The sequence below is a fragment of the Macaca thibetana genome, chromosome 1 (genome assembly GCF_024542745.1).
Source record: "Macaca thibetana thibetana isolate TM-01 chromosome 1, ASM2454274v1, whole genome shotgun sequence".
Classification (NCBI taxonomy): Eukaryota; Metazoa; Chordata; class Mammalia; order Primates; family Cercopithecidae; genus Macaca; species Macaca thibetana.
Genome location: NC_065578.1, coordinates 32,081,225 through 32,097,897, shown reverse-complemented (window position 1 = coordinate 32,097,897; position 16,673 = coordinate 32,081,225). Strand labels below are relative to the sequence as shown.

The 16,673-nt window shown below is 45.9% G+C and overlaps 1 protein-coding gene across 1 annotated transcript in view; it reads right to left on the bottom strand.

The window, feature by feature from the left end:
• AZIN2 (antizyme inhibitor 2) overlaps positions 1-16,673 on the bottom strand; it is a 220,298-nt gene that overhangs the window by 15,422 nt on the left and 188,203 nt on the right. The window contains exons 6-10 of the mRNA XM_050794977.1: positions 15,451-15,623; positions 14,242-14,376; positions 12,943-13,108; positions 10,359-10,521; positions 9,056-9,168 (exon numbers count right to left, since the gene is read on the bottom strand). Coding sequence (XP_050650934.1) covers positions 9,056-9,168; positions 10,359-10,521; positions 12,943-13,108; positions 14,242-14,376; positions 15,451-15,623 — 750 coding nt within the window. The remainder of the gene's footprint in view (positions 1-9,055; positions 9,169-10,358; positions 10,522-12,942; positions 13,109-14,241; positions 14,377-15,450; positions 15,624-16,673) is intronic.

Here is a 16,673-nt window from a genome sequence, read left to right as displayed (position 1 = left end):
ATTATAGTATATCACATTTATAAATTTAGACACATTAAAATATCTTTGCATCCCAGAGATAAATTCCACTTGATCATGGTGTGTGATCATTTAATGTGCTATTTAATTTGGATTGCTAGTATTTTGTTGAGAATTTTTGCATCTATGTGAACATGGCCTGTAATTTTCTTTTCTTATGGTATATTTGTCTGGCTTTGGTGTTAAGGTAATTGTGGCCTTGTAAAATGAGTTTGGAAGTGTTCCCTCTGCTTCGGTATTGTGGAAGAGTTTGAGAAGGATTGGTATTAATTCTTTTTTACATGTTTGGTAGAATTCACCAGTAAAGCCATTCAGGTCCTGGGCTTTTCTTTGTTGGGAGGTTTTTGATTACTGATTCAATCTCCTAACTCATTATTGGTCTATTCAGATTTTCTCTTTCTTCATGATTGAGTCTTTGTAGGTAATATGTATCTAGGAATTTATCCATTTTGCCTAGGTTATCCATTTGTTGGTGTATAATTATTCATGCTAGTAGTGGTCTCTTATGATCCTTTGAATTTCTGTGGTATCTTGTAATGTCTCCTCTTTCATTTATAATTTTGAGTCTTCTCTTTTCTTAGTCTAGGTACACTCTTGGTAAGTGCTATTGCAATACATTCCAAACAGATTCACACTTTTGAAAGCATAAAAAACTAGAAAATGGAATGGCAAGTAAGAAAGCCCCATCCTAGAAATAAAAGGAGGATCTCTCTGCATGGACTGGGGTAACTGTCCTGAATTTTGCCCCCCACGATTCTCATAAAACTCCCACGATACTTGCCTCCTCTCAATTCCACCCTATACTCAATCATATCTTGCATTTGTGAAGTGCTGATACACATTTTTTGAACTGCATCTTTACACACTGATATGGTTGGGCTTTATGTCCCCACCCAAATCTCATCTTGAATTGTAATCCCCAGATATTGAGGGAGGGACCTGTTGGGAGGTGACTGGATCATGGGAAGCAGTTTCATCCATGCTGTTCTTATGATAGTGAGGGAGTTCTCATGAGAGCTGATGGTTTTAAAAGTGTTTGGAAGTTCCCCCTTCACACATCGCTCTCCTGTGGCCATGTAAGATGTGCCTGCTTCCCCTTCTGCCATGATTGTAAGTTTCCTGAGGCCTCCCTAGCCATGCAGAACTGTGTCAATTAAACCTCTTTCCTTTATAAATTACCCACTCTCAGGTATTCCTTTATGGCAGTGTGAGAACAAACTAATACACACACTAAATATGTATCATTTTAGAGCACTCAATGAACATTTAAAATGTTTATATATTAAAAAGTCCACCTAACACCTCAGTATTTAAAGAAAACCATATGCTCACAATATTTAAAATTTTAAAGTGAAAAACAAAGTGCACTATGACACTTCTTTTAAAAGTAGAAATCAAAAACAAGATTGGTCTTTCAAAATGTTACAGCATTTTAAATTAGAGCTTTTGGGCTTAGTTCTCTCCCCACACCCAGCTCTGATTTTTTCCAATATTTTAGAAGTATATTAAGGAAAACACCTTTTAACATCAGAGCAGCTAAAATTGGTTAAATCATGACATTAGTAAACAAAAAGTTTTGCTTATTCTTAGCAAAAGACTAGACAACTTTTTAAAAAAATTATCAGGTCAGGCGTGGTGGCTCATGCCTGTAATCTCAAGGTGGAAGGATTGCTTGAACAAAAACAAGGAGTGTGAGACAGCCTGGGCGACATGGCAAAACCCCATCCCTACAAAAAGTACAAAAATTAGCCAGGCATAGTGGCATGTGTCTGTAGTCCCAGCTATTCAGAAGCTGGAGTGGGAAGGATGGCTTGAGCCTCGGAGGTGGAGGCTACAGTGAGCGTGATTGTGCCACTGCACTCTGGCCAGGGTGACACAGTGTGACCCTGTCTTAAATAAAATAAAATTGTCATTAAACCCAAAAAAAGTAGAAATCAAAGTACATTTAACAACAGTCATCTCTGAATGGTGGGATTAGTGAATCATTTTATTTTACTATTTGCGTTAAATTTCTTCTAATAAACATTCTATTTCTATAAGACAAATATATATATATATATATATATAAAATAAAGATAATTTATAACAGCAAAGCACAAAAGAAAGTAACAGATTTCCTTACAATTAATTACAGCAGGCTGGGCGCAGTGGCTCACGCCTGTAATCCCAGCCCTTCGGGAGGCCAATGCAGATGGATCACGAGGTCAAGAGATCGAGATCATCCTGGCCAACATGGTGAAACCCCATCTCTACTAAAAATACAAAAAATTAGCCAGGTGTCGTGATGGGCACCTGTAGTCCCAGCTACTCGGGAGGCTGAGGCAGGAGAATCACTTGAACCCAGGAGGTGGAGGTTGCAGTGAGCCAAGATTGTGCCACTGCACTCTGCGCTCCAGCCTGGTGACAGAGTGAGACTCCGTTTCAAAAAAAAAAAAAAAATTACAGCAAACTTAGTTAAAACACAATAGTGTGTCAAAATTTCTATGAAAGAATAACAAAGAATTACAAAACTAAAATAATAAACCAATAGAGTTAAAAATATTTGTATCAAACATCATATTAAATACATGCACACATGCATATGCAAGTTCATCTCTATGTGCAAGAAAAAACTTCAAGACCTCCCAAATTAAGTGAACAGAGGATATAAAAAGGCATTGACACCAAAAGAAATAAAACAATAAACAAAAACACAATGCTTTATCCTTGTCAAAGACATAGAAATGAAAGAAACAATGGCTGGGTACGGTGGCTCATGCCTGTAATCCCAGCACTTTGGGAGGCCAAGGCAGGCGGATCACTTGAGGTCAGAGTTCAAGAACAACCTGACCAACATGGGGAAATGCCATCTCTACTAAAAATACAGAAATTAGCCAGGCGTAGTGGCGGGCGCCTGTAATCCCAGCTACTCAGGAAGCTGAGGCAGCAGAATCACTTGAACCTGGGAGGCAGAGGTTGCAGTGAGCCAAGATTGCAGCACTGCACTCCAGCTTGGGTGACAGAGTGAGATTCCATCTCAAAAAAAAAAAAAAAAAAAAAAAATCTATTCAATTCCAACATATACTAAACCTGCTGTGTGCCAAGTTCTGTACTAGGGAAACAGATATGAACAGATATGAGACCCTCAAGGGTCTCACAGTTTATTGAATGATTGATTCATTCATTCACAATTCATTCAACAGATATTTAGTGAGCACCTACTATGTGCCAGGCACTGTGTCTAGTGCTGGGAACTCAGAGGAAACTAATTGGACAAGGTGGCTGCCCTCATAGAGCCTACCTGCTAATGGAGCAGACAGACTATAGGCAAGTAAACAAAAACATGATAATTAACAGATTATGATGGGCTGTGAAGAAAATAAGCAGGGTATCAAAATTATGTGATTGAGGGAGGTGAGCCTACTTTAGAGAGGGCAGTCAGGAAAGGCCTCCCTGACGAGGTGACATCTGAGCTGAGACATAAGAAAGAGAATACAGCAGCTGTCTCAGGGGCGAGTGAAAGAGCACTCTGGGCAGAGCGAATGCAAAGGCCCTGAGAGCAGAAACAACTTAGGTGTTACAAAAACAGAAAGGAGGGGAGTGGGGCTGGAGCTGGTAAGTGGAGCTGAAAACAGGGACAGGAGTGAGGCAAGAGGTGGCTGGGAAGATGGCGGGAGCCTTGCTGGTTGTGGTAAAGAGTCTAGGTTTTATTCTGAGAGCAGTGGGAAGGTGTTAAGCAGAGGAGGGGCATAGTCTTTGGGATTTTAAAAGATCATTCTGTCTGCAGCGTGGAAATGGGTGGTAAGCAGGTAGGAGTAGGGGGCGGAAAACCAGTTAATGGTTACTGCAGTAGCTCAAGCAGGAGGCAATGGTGGCTTGCATTAGGGTGGTGACAGAGAAAGAATTCACTGAATTCAAAATGTATTAGAATTGCAGGTGGACTGCATGTGGAAGGAGAGGGAAAGCAAGAATCAAGAATAATGCCAACGTTTTTAGCTTCAGCAGTTGGCTAGTGGCAGTGCTATTTACCGAGAGAAGTTGTGGTTGGAAATCAAGAGTTCAGTTCTGAACAAGTGAATTGAGATGTCTGTGAAATCCCAGTAGGAATGTCAAGTGGGTAGCTGGATGTACAAGTCTGGAGCTCAGGGGTGCGATCCAGGGTAGAGATAGAAATGTGGCAGTGAGGATAGTATGGAAGATACTAAGAGCCTCAGTCTGGAAGCATTTACTTAGGAAGTGCACATAGACAGAGAAGATCAAGGACTGAGGCCCGAGACAGTCAACACTTAAAGGGTGAGCAGGAGAAGTGCCAAGGAGACAAGGTGAGAACAGCAGAAGAGTAGCCAAGGCCCAGGATGTTGCCACAGAAGCCAGGAGAGGTGAGCATGAAAACAGAGGAGGACCAGCTGCTGGGACAGAAGAGCCACATGGAAGAGCTAGCAGCATGGAAGTGACTTTCAAGAGCATCTTCCATGGCATCATGGAACAGGTTCCTGACTGGAGAGGTTGGAAGGGCTAAGGGAGCTGAGTGAGCAGGGGCAGTGGGTACAGACCACTCAGTGGAGAAATTCAGACATGAAGGGCAATGCCAACTTACAAAGTCCCTGGAAGAAGTTCCTGGAAACACGTTTGGCCAGTAAATATACAAAGAGATGTCCAGCTTTGCTAGTGATGAGGGAAATGCAAATCAAGACACAGTGAGATACCATTTTACATCCATTCCACTGAGAAAGTGTTTTCAGTCTGGCAATACCCCGTGCTGGGGAAAACGCAGAGCCACTGAGTCTCTTACACACTGCTGGTGGGATTGTCAGTCAACACTTCAGAAAACTGGCACTGTCTCTTGAAGCCAAGCATTCACATGCCCTGTGCCCAACCATTCCACTCCTTGCTCACTCATCAGAGAGAGAGGAACAAGAATTCACAGTGGCAGTATTCACAGTAGCAAAAACCCAAAGACAGTCCAAATGCCTTGAGAGGAGAATGGACAAATAAACTGCAGCATACTCACCAAAAGAGCGCTACACAGCAGTGAAATGAATGAACTCTAGAGACATGCACAGGGTGGGTGGCTCTTAGACTGTGATATGAAGGGAGAAAAAGCCCAAACAGGTTACATGCATCAAAATACCTTTTTATAAAGCAAAAAAACAAATACAATAAATTATAAATACACTCGAGGAATAGATTTAGATGTGATAAACCTATACTGAAAAAGAAAGCCAGAGAATGATAATGCATGAGTCAAGATAGTGACGACTGCATGGAAGGCAACATAGGTTAAATGATAATAACGCTTATTATGCTCAAAAGAAAACAAAGACAAGATCTTCCATGGAGCATTTTTATTCCAAAGCTGATTGAGATGCTATTCGAACCACTAAATCTACCTAATTTCAAAAAACAAACAAACAAAAATACCAGGCAGAGAAACATGTTCAAAAGCACCAAGGGGAAATTCAGGAAATTCACCGATCAGGAAAATCAAGAATGCAGGAAACGCCACAGGAAAAACAACTCAGTTTAAAAATACCAAAAAAAAAAAAAAAAAAAAAAAAAAACAGATTTAAAAAGAGGGTGGGGGCCAGGAACAGTGGTTTAACACCTGTAATCCCAGCACTTTGGGAGGGTGAGGCTGGACAATCACTCGGGGCCAGGAGTTCTCAACCTGCCTAGACAACACAGGGAGATTGCATCTACACAAAAAAGAAAAAGAAAAAAAGAGCATGGGGAAACCAATGGGTTAAGAGAGAGATATGGCGCCGCCCAGTGGCTCATGCCTGTAATCCCAGCACTTTGGGAGGCCAAGGCAGGTGGATCATTTGAGGTCAGGAGTTCGAGACAAGCCTGGCCAACATGGCGAAACCCCATCTCTACTAAAAATACAAAAATTAGCCAGGCATAGTGGCACACACCAGTAATCCCAGCTACTCAGAAGGCTGAGGCAGGAGAAAAGCTTGAACCTAGGAGGCAGAGGTTGCAGTGAGCTGAGATCGCGCCACTGAAATCTAGCCTAGGTGACAGAGCGAGACTGTCTCAAAAAAAAAAAAAAGAGAGAGAGAGAGCAACATGGCAACCAAATGCACCATGCAGACTTTCTTTGCCTCCTGATTTCAGCAAATCAATATAAAAACCATCAAGAGACAGTTGAGGATAGCTCAACACCGATGATGGGGGACAGTATGGAACTGTTCATTTTTTAATTTCATAATGGAATTGTGATTTTTTAAGTTCCTTATTTTTTAGAAACATGTACAGTACTAAAATATTTTTTAAAAGCTCCAATAATATTTGTTCTCTACTTTTCTCATACATGGTTGTAGCTTGTATACTAATCACACACACACACACACACACACACACACACGTGTTTCTATCCAACAGGACTGTACTTCCAAAGCACAGACAATTCCTCTGCAGACCTCAGCACAGTGCTTTGAATATTGAGAGTAGTACTTTGAGAGTACTGAATTATTTGCTGAATTTATAAAAATAAAAAAAAAGAAACATGCATGGTGCAATGATAGAAGTATACCCTGAGCCAAGGATTATGTTTCATATAACTTTTTTCTTTTCTTTTCTTTTCTTTTTTTGAGACAGAGTCTTACTCTGTCACCCAGGCTGGAGTGCAATGGTGCAATCTCGGCTCACTGCAACCTCTGCCTCAGCCTCCCAAGTAGCTGGGATCACAGGCATGTGCCATCATGCCCGGCTAATTTTTGTATTTTTAGTTGAGACAGGGTTTCACCATGTTGGCTAGACTGGTCTCATAACTCCTGACCTCAGGTCATCCAACCGCCTCTGCCTCCCAAAGTGCTGAGATTACAGGCTTGAGCCACCATGCCCGGCCTCATACAACTTTTTATACCGAGGTGTAAACACAAAGTCCCTACGAAGGAAGAGCAGGTATGCAAAGAAAGATGCCAAAACTATTATACTTGTAAGGGGACCTTCTTTGGGAAAGAAGGTGCAGATACCCCCAACCAGGCTGAATCCCTCTTACACACACTCCCAGCACCACAGGAGTGAACTTATCATGTGTATTGTCATCTATTCAATGTCTGACTCCACCACCAGGCTGTGGGCCCCACTCTGGAGGCGCTCATGTGGCCAGACTTGGAAAGCAGTTAAGAGCCTAAAGGAAGAAACCGCAGCATCGTCCAGAGGAGAAACAGCACAGACCACAAAGAGAGTCAAACATCCCAGTGCCCAAGTCAGGAATGCCAACTAGAGATCAGCCAAAGCAAAGATCCTGGTGGGGGACGTGGCAGTGGGCTGGGACCACCATCTCCTCTTCTGAGGAGCCCATGAAGGGAGTGGAGTGGGTGAGAGCCAGCATGCAACAGGAAGACAGGGACTGGAGAGCCAGAGTAACAGGGACGCAGCGGCTGCCCGCTTTGTAACCTGGCCGGCCTGGTCCCTTCTCAATGCAGTAGGATGTGGGCTGCCACAAGAATGCAGGCAATGCTAGTGCGTCAGAGTAGAGAGCTCAGCATTCCTCAGGACCTTGGGGAGGCCTACTCCGACCAGCAGATGTAACCACATTTAACCATGGAGTGAGGTTCCATCAAGCACATCCAGGGTGCCTGGGCACCTGGAGGAGGGAGGGAGGGAGGGAGAGAGGGGTTCCCTAGGCCAGCACAGGGATAAGGGACAGGAAGAGTCACAAAGTGGAGTTGATTTTCAAGACCCCTCTGATTGACTCTTGAAAAACTGGATAGGAGCTGGGGACGGTGGCTCACGCCTGTAATCCCAGCACTTTGGGAGGCCGAGGTGGGTGGATCACAAGGTCAGGAGTTCAAGACCAGCCTGGCCAACATGGTGAAACCCCATCTCTACTGAAAATACAAAAATTAGCTGGGTATGGTGGCATGTGCCTGTAATCCCAGCTACTCAGAGGCTGAGGCAGGAGAATTGCTTGAACCAGGACCCGGGAGGCAGAGGCAGCAGTGAGCCAAGATCGCACCATTGCACTCCAGCCTGGGCTACAGAGCAACACTCTGTCTCAAAAAAAAAGAAAAAGCAAAAGAAAAACTGGATAGGATGGGAAGGGAAGGAAAAACATATTGAGTGCTAGTTAGGCATTTCAAGGCATGCAAGGAAAGTTTCTTTCCAGGAAGAGGGGCTGCACAAAGATCAAGAGATGGGAAGAGTCCGGGCGCGGTGGTTCGTGCCTGAAATCCCAGCACTTTGGGAGACCAAGGTGGGTGGATGATTTGAGGTCAAGAGTTCGAGACCAACCTGGACAACATGGTTGAAACCCCGCCTCTACTAAAAATACAAAAATTAGCCGGGAGTGGTGGCAGGTGCCTGTAGTCCCACCTACTTGGGAGGCTGAGGCAGGAGAATCACTTGAACCCAGGAGGCGGAGGTTGCAGTGAGCTGAGATCGCACCACTGCACTCCAGCCTGGGTGACAAAGTAAGACTCCATTTAAAAAAAAAAGAGAGAGACAGAGATGGGAAGACACAATGGAGAGGGGAAGATACAATGATGTCTGGTTTTCTTTCTTTTCTCAAAGATGCCCATTAAAGGTGCTGGAGGCCCTGGGCTGGGTTCCACAGGCTAGGAGGAATGTTTTATGTATTCCTGTTCCCCTGTTATTACAGAAAAACCCACTGTATATGAAGTGTTTCTACTTCCAGGAATTTACCACAGAGCTGTAACCTCAACATATATTCACAATGCTCAAAAAGAGAAAACCAAATGCCCAACCACTAGAGTTAGATTGGTTAAAATACTATATAGTCATCAAAAATCATGTTGTCAAAGATCAGTTAATGGCATGGAAAGAGCTACACCCCATATAAATGGAAAAAGCAGGTTACAAAACAACATGATTCCAATGTCATGAAAAAAGTATAAGGCATTTTTTAAAGTATGTAATGCTCAGAGTCTTTCTCTGTGTGGTAGGATTATGTGGGATAACCTTCGTCATCCTTGCTGTCTATTATGGACAATAAATATGTTTGACTTTTTAAAAATTAGATAAAAACACAACAAATGTTATTGAAATACACACACACAATTGAAAACAGGCCCACATGGGGTAAGCTCACCTTCTGCAGGATGGGGGTAGGGCAGATGTTGTCAAACAGGACTGAGTTGAAGATCCCATACACGCCCTCATCAAGGTGGTACACAATGGTCTTGGTGGTGGAACCATTTTCCTCTGCAGGAGAGGAGGGGTCAGGGCAGCACAAATAGCAATGTGAGGGGGTGGTAGTGGGGCTGGCACAACAGTGGGCTCAGCAAGAAAGCAAAATGACTGCCCATTCCTCAACCATGAGGTGGGGCCTACAACAAAAGCCATCAGCGGTCATCCTCCCAATGACATGGGTTCACTGCCGTGTTGGGAACACTCACCCTCGCAGCCAAGCAACCTGCCCAGGACGCACTCCCCTGCCTGCATCTCAGCCCCTAGATGCCCCAGCAAAGGCAGAAGTGCAGCCCACCCAAACTCAAGACCCCAAAAGGTTAAGCTACTTGCTCAGAGGCACATGATAGGGCAGTGGATGAGCCAGAATGAGAAGCCAGGTCTCTTGGTTGGATCAGATGGGACAATCCCCCAGGTCTATAAAGGAAGCCAGACGAATGCCACACACGAACACAGGACATTCTGCCTGGAGCCCACCGCCCTTCACATGAATTCTCTCTGGGGAGGAGCGCACGGTCCTGAGGCTCCCCGGGTCCCAGAGCAGAGGGCAAAGCCTCAAGATGAGAGTCCCTGAGACCTGTCACTCACAGGCTGCTGTCCCTGACCTATCTGGAAGGGCAGGGAAGAGCACTGATGTTGGTGATGTGGGCCCAGAAGCTCTGAGTCAGCCTAACCTGAACTTGAATCCCAGCACTGCCCCTTATCAGCCATGTGACCTTGGGCTAATGACTCAGCCTCCCCCTGCCTATGTTGTCATCTGTAAAGTGGACTCAAACAAATGTAAGCTGTCACTAATTATTTTCATTATATTATGAGAAGCAGTAGGATGAGTAGGAGTCTGTACTTTGGAGAGGAGACAGACATGGGGTCAAATGCAGGCTCTTACTAGCTATTAAGCTGTTCACTTGTATTCTCTTTGGCTCTCAGTTTCCTCATCTGTAAAATGGGGTCAATAGAGTATCTATTCTCTCTAAGGTTGTTTTGCTCTCAATCTTCACAAAATATGAACACGCCTAGGAAAAAAGATACTAAATAAACGTCTTGGGGTGGGGTGACTTGATTGTAAGTTTCCCTAAAGCAAGAACCCATTCATTCTCCAGATTCCCCCATCCTCTGCCACTGGGTCTAAAACCAGACCCTGCTCAGCCAACCACTGTCTCCAGCTTCAGGGGAGAATAGGGCTCCACTGCCCACCTGGCACCTACCCTCCTTGCCAGGTTGATCCAGCAGAACCTCCTTCTTGGCAATGATGCTGACTGCCACGGTGAAGGCCGAGGTCACGTAGTAGCGCCCCAGCTCAGCAAGGATGTCCACACCACAGCCCTCTGGGAAGTACAGGTCCAAGGCTGAGTTGATCACAGAAGCAATCTGGTAGGAGGAGAATGGGGAGACAATTATGTGTTTGAAATGTGGGCTTTATGGCCAGGCGCGGTGGCTCATGCCTGTAATCCCTGCATTTTGGGAGGCTGAGGTAGGCGGATCAAGAGATCAGGAGATCGAGATCATCCTGGCTAATACAGTGAAACCCCAAACCCCGTCTCTACTAAAAAAAACTTAGCTGGGCGTGTCGGCACATGCCTGTAGTCCCAGTTACTCGGGAGGCTGAGGCAGGAGAATCACTTGAACCCGGGAGGTGGAGGTTACAGCCACCGTACTCCAGCCTGGGTGACACAGACTCCGTCTCAAAAAAAAAAAGAAATGTGGGCTTCATGCTGAAGACTTGCTACAGATCCAAGTCTATTTCTTGAAAGCTGCTTTGATTTCCGGAAGAAGGATTTGGCACTGCTAAGGCTCCAGCTGGTAACTGTGGACAGCTGGCCAAGAAGGTAGGAGGGGGACAGAGCTGGGAAGAGAGCCTCATGCTTGTGTAAATCACCCTCCGGTAGACAGCCTCATGCTTGTGTAAATCACCCTCCTTCATGGCCCCACGATGGGAAGGGGCACTCTTCATATCACACTTGGTACTCAGATTCCAGAAGCCCTGATGTGGATCTCTTTCATAAATAACCAGTTTGTTAAATACAGCTGATCCTTGAACAACACAGGTTTGAACTGTGTGGGTCCACTTATGCATGGATTTTCTTCTGACTCTGCCACCCTGAGACAGCAAGACCAAGCCCTCCTCTTCCTCCTCCTCCTCCTCAGCTTACTCAACTTGAAGACAATGAGGACAAAGACCTTTATGATGATCCACTTCCACTTAATAAATAGTAAATACATTTTCCATTCCTTATGATTTTCTTAATAATATTTTATTTCTGGTCAGGCATGGTGGCTCATGCCTATAATCTCCCTCCCTTTGGGAGGCTGAGGTGGGCAGATCACTTGAGGTCAGTTCGAGATCAGCCTGGCCAACATGGTGAAACCCTGTCTCTACTAAAAATACAAAAAATAGCTGACATGGTGGCTTGCACCTGTAATCCCAGCTACTTGGGAGGCTGAGACACAAGAATCGCTTGAACCCGGGAGGCGGAGGTTGCAGTGAGCCGAGATCATGCCACTGCACTCCTGCCTGGGTGATAGAGTGAGACCCTGTCTCAAAAAAATATATATATATATATACATATTTTTTTCTGTAGCTTACTTTATTGTAAGAATACAGTATGTAATACATATCACATAAAATATCTGTTAATTGGCTGTTTATGTTATCATTAAGGCTTCTTGTCAACAGTAGGCGATAGTAGCTAAGTTTTGGGGGAATCAAAAATTATATGCAGATTTTTGAGTGTGTAGGGGTCGCTGCTCCTAAGCTCTACGTTGTTCAAAGGTCAACTGTAATACACTTGATTACAGAAAATTCAGAAAATACGGAAGAGGAAAAAGAAGATAAAAATCACTCCTAATTCTATCACCTAGATGAATCTAATTATTGTTAACCTTTTGGAGTAGTGTCTTTAATTACTTTTTATACAAACACTATTTTTTATTATAACCATGATAGGACTCTGTATATGTTTTTAGAACCTGTTTTACTTAATAGACTGTGAATGACCTCCCTACATTAAGTAAATGTTTTCATCAAAAGAATGTACCATAATTTAACCAATCCTGAGCATTAGATGGACTAGGGAAGTCCATTGGACTTCTGTTATGAACAAAGCTAGAACTGTCATCTTTGAGGCAAATTCTTTGAGACTATCCCAAATTATTTCTGTAAAGTCAATTCCTAGACGTCGGTATTCCTGAACGAGGCGCCTTCCAAGAAGAGGCGACCTCTAGTGGTTGCAGTGGGAACTGCTAGGACACATTTTTCTTGGCTTCACCTCACAGTAGGTAAGGAAAAGGGAATGGAGGAGAATGGACAGGGAGCAGACTAAAGGTTGGTTTTCCTTTCCCTGCCTTCCCACCTGATTTCTCATCAGCCCACCTGAGGGTGAAGAGGCCTATCCCGCCCCTTAAAGAACCTTATGACTTATGTAAATATGTCCTGGTTATGCCTCCAATTGGCTGGTGAAGTGCATGGCAGGCAGAACCAGGTTCTGCTTTGGGCTCGGAAAGTGATGTAACTTCTGTGAGCCTCAGCTTGTTCAGCTGTAGCACAGAGTTAATAAGTAGTGAGATCGACCAGGTGGCTTTGGGTTTAGAAAGCGATGTAAGCTCTGTGAGCCTCGGCTTGCTCAGCTGTAGCACAGGGTTAATAAGCAGTGAGATCACCCAGGTAAGCACCAAGCACGGCATGCAGTGCATAGGACCCACGCACAGTGGTCTCCCTCCGATCATCTAATCCCTCCATATCCCCCTCCCCCACCATAGAGCCCAGCACGACACTCCCAGCTCCAGGGTTACCTCCTCAAATCTCACTTTGGCCCCTTCTGTGCCAGGGAAGCCGCCACCAAGGTCCAGAACGTGCATCTTGTGACCCAGCTCGGTGCCCATTTCAAACACGAGCCGGACATCTGCGATGGACTGAGCATAGGCCTGAGGGTCAGGACAGCCACTGCCAATGTGAAAACTGGGAAGAGAGGAAGAGCCTCGGCTGACATGCAGGGCTCCAAGTGCCACCACCTGAGCCCCAGCCAAGAGTGACGTTGGGCAGGCACATGAGACAGTATGCCCATTTTACAGATGCAGTGACTGAGGGCCTGAAATGTTAAATGGGTTGCCAAGGGCCATATGGCAAGGGAGGAGTGGACAGGAGGCTCGATCCAAGGTCTCCTGGCACTTGGTGCTCCTCCCATCCCTCCTTCTGGGATGAGAGCCAGGACCCCCAAGTCAACCAGATCTGGCTGTGCCTCCCAGTCAGCAGGGTGGCCTTGGCAGCTTACTCAGCTTTGTTTTAGTTTCCCCACCTATAATGCGGGAACAAGACCCACACCACACAAAGCTGAGAGATAATGTGCATGAAGCACTTAGCACAGCAGCTGGCACATCCTAAGTACAGAATAAACAAAGTCCTATATTAGGTAGTTCATTGTTCATTAGGTAGTTCATTATTACCCCTTCCATATCCCTGTAAGAAAAGAGGCACACAGCTGGGTGCAGTGGCTCACACCTGTAATCCCAGAACTTTTGGAGGCCAAGGCAAGAGGATTGCTTGAGCCCAGGAGTTTGAGACCAGCCTGAGCAATAGAGTGAGCCCCCATCTCTCCAAATAAAAATTAGTCAGGTGTGGTAACACATGCCTGTGGTCACAGCTAATTGGGAGGCTGAAGCGGGAGAGAGAATTGCTTGAGCCTAGGAGGTCAAGGCTGCAGAAACCCATGATCATGCCACTGCACTCCAGCCTGCCTAGGTGACAGAGTGAGACCCTATCTCAAAAAAAAAAAAGAAAAGAAAAAGAAAAGAAAACGAGCCCCTCAAGAGTGCAGCTGCAAAACCTTTGTCCTACAGGCTGGTAAAACTCCCTCAAAGCCAGGTCCCTGGATGGAACTTCCTAGGACAAGACCTTCTGGGGATCCTGGGGCTGGGGAAGGGACCATTCCAAACCTCCTTTTCAAACAGAGGAAATTCTCAAATGGCAGAATTCCAGGCCCAGGGACAGGCCCTGCTGGGAGGCCCTGGGGAAAGTCTCTTACAAAATTAATTCCTGGGAAAGAGGCAGGGAGCCTAGTGTGGGAGGGGATGGCAGGGGTTCCCAGTGCTCACCTCACACCCACCACCTCCACATGGCTCTTCTTGGCATTTTCAAGCAGGTGTCTGCAGGATTTCAGTGACACTCCAAACTTCAGGCTCAGGCGGCTCAGGGAGTGGGAGTCATCAGTAGCAATGCACAGAACCATCCTGATGAGACACGCAGTGCCCCTCTGCTGGACAAACCCTGTCACCCCGCCCCAGCCACATCTCTCAATTAAGGGCTATGAGCTACATGGCTCAGAGCCACCCAACCCCACAGGCTCCCTGACCCCTCCCTCTCCCTACACAGCCAATCAACCTTCAAGTCCTATCCAATCCATTCCTTAAATGTCCCTGGACCCATTCCTGCAGCCCCTGCCCTTGTCCAGACCTCACCAACTCTCCTGGGGCAGCTCCAGTCCCTCCAAATCAGTCTCCACACCAGTCAGAGCTTTCAAACTTGTCATGTATGAGAGGAACCATTTTTAAACAAAGCCTTAAGGAGGACCCATTAACACGATGGAAGCTGCTTTGGATGGACTACAGTGGCCCATCACCTGCCCCCCAACCTTTCACCTGAAGGCCTCTCCTGGGAAGTCCAAGGGTGTCCAGTAACCGTGTAAAAGGCACAGTCAGAGCAAAACGTCCAGCACTGACCCCTTCGAAAGTCCATTTGCATCGGGTCCCCACCCCCGACCAGGATCTCCTTCACCCCCTGCACATAGCATGCTGCAGCCACACTAAGTTTCTGCTTACTCTTAAATGCCCCATGCTGTTTCCAACCTCAGTGCATTTGCTTATGCAGTTCACTTTTATGCCCTCTCCAAATTCTATTCATTCCTCAAGGCCCGCTTCAAATGCCACTTGCTTCTTGAAGCTTTCCTGACCACTCCCTCAACTCTCTCAAGCCTGTGACTTTGGCTTCCATAACACATGGGTCTCACTCCACCTGGGGCTTTAACCAGTTATTTCTGCCTTTGTTCCAGCAAAGACCCTAGCATCCTGGGTTCAGTCCAGGAGAACCTACCCCAACCTCCTGCAACTGTGACTGGGTCCAGGACAGGGTGACCTGCCCCAGCTCCACCCCCTCACCCCACCCCCACCCTCACTCCACAGCCCAGCCTTCCCACAGCCCAGCCTCCCCTCGGCCCAGCCTCCCCAGCCCAGCCTCCCCACAGCCCAGCCTCCCCACAGCCCAGCTTCCCCACAGCCCAGCCTCCCCATGAGTGGTTCTCAGCTTACTTGGCACTGGGGTGGCTCTTTACCACCTTTGCCAGCTCCATCTCATTGTCAAAGCTCAGCAGCTGGATCCCATGCTTGGCAGCATATTTGATCTGTGCAATTTGCTTACAGGGGTTGGCGTAGATGATCTTACTGGCAGGGACTCCAATATGCTGGACCAACTCCATCTCTGCCTATGGGGCCCCAAAGGTGGTGGTAAGGAGGCACCAGAGCCTGCTGGCCCATGGAACCCAAAGAAGCACAGATAAGGGCAAAGTCATAGCTATGCATAGGGAGGCCCGTAACAGGTGGGTCTTGCTCTAAGACAACAGATACATAGAAATCAGGAGTTACATGGATTCACCGTTTTTGATAAGCAGGGCTGCCATGTACAGCCATGCAGGTGGTGCACTGCACAATCCTGGGGGATGGGCGGTCCCATTCAGAATGAATACAGAGTAGATTTGTATATTTATTACAACTTCCTGGCAGTAAAGCATCTCATTCTAAGAAAATCAGTATATTTATTATAACGATTAAGTGTCTTAAGGGTACGTTTTCTAATTTTCACAAAGGCGTTATATGGACTCATGGTAGCCCTGACAACAGGCTTCTGACACATTTTTCTGGCAAATTTAAATGTTTAAATATTACTTGGAAAACAGTATGGAGGTTCCTCAAAAAAATCTAAAAATAGGACAGGGCACAGTGGCTCACGCCTGTAACCCCAACACTTTGAGAGGCCAAGGCGGGCAGATCACTAGAGGCCAGGAGCTTGAGACCAGTCTGGGAAACATGGTGAAACCCCATCTCTACTAAAAATACAAAAAATCAGCCAGGCATGGTAGTGCATGCCTGTAGTTCCAGCTACTCAGGAGGCTGAGGCAGGAGAATCACTTGAACCCAGCAGGTGGAGGCTGGAGTGAGCCGAGATTGCGCCACTGCACTCTAGCCTGGGTGACAGAGCCAGACTCCATCTCAAAAAATAGAATTACCAACTACCGTATGATCCAGCAATCCAGTACTGGTTATACATCCAAAGGAAAGGAAATCAATGTGTAGAGGAGATATCTACACTCCCATGTTCAGTGCAGCATTATCCAAAATCGCCAAGATATATAAGCCACCTAAGTGTCCATCACAGATGAACAGATAAAGAAAATGTGATCCACATACACAATGGAATATTATTCAACCTTAAAAACGCAGGAAATCCTGTCATTCACAGCAATATGGATGAGCCT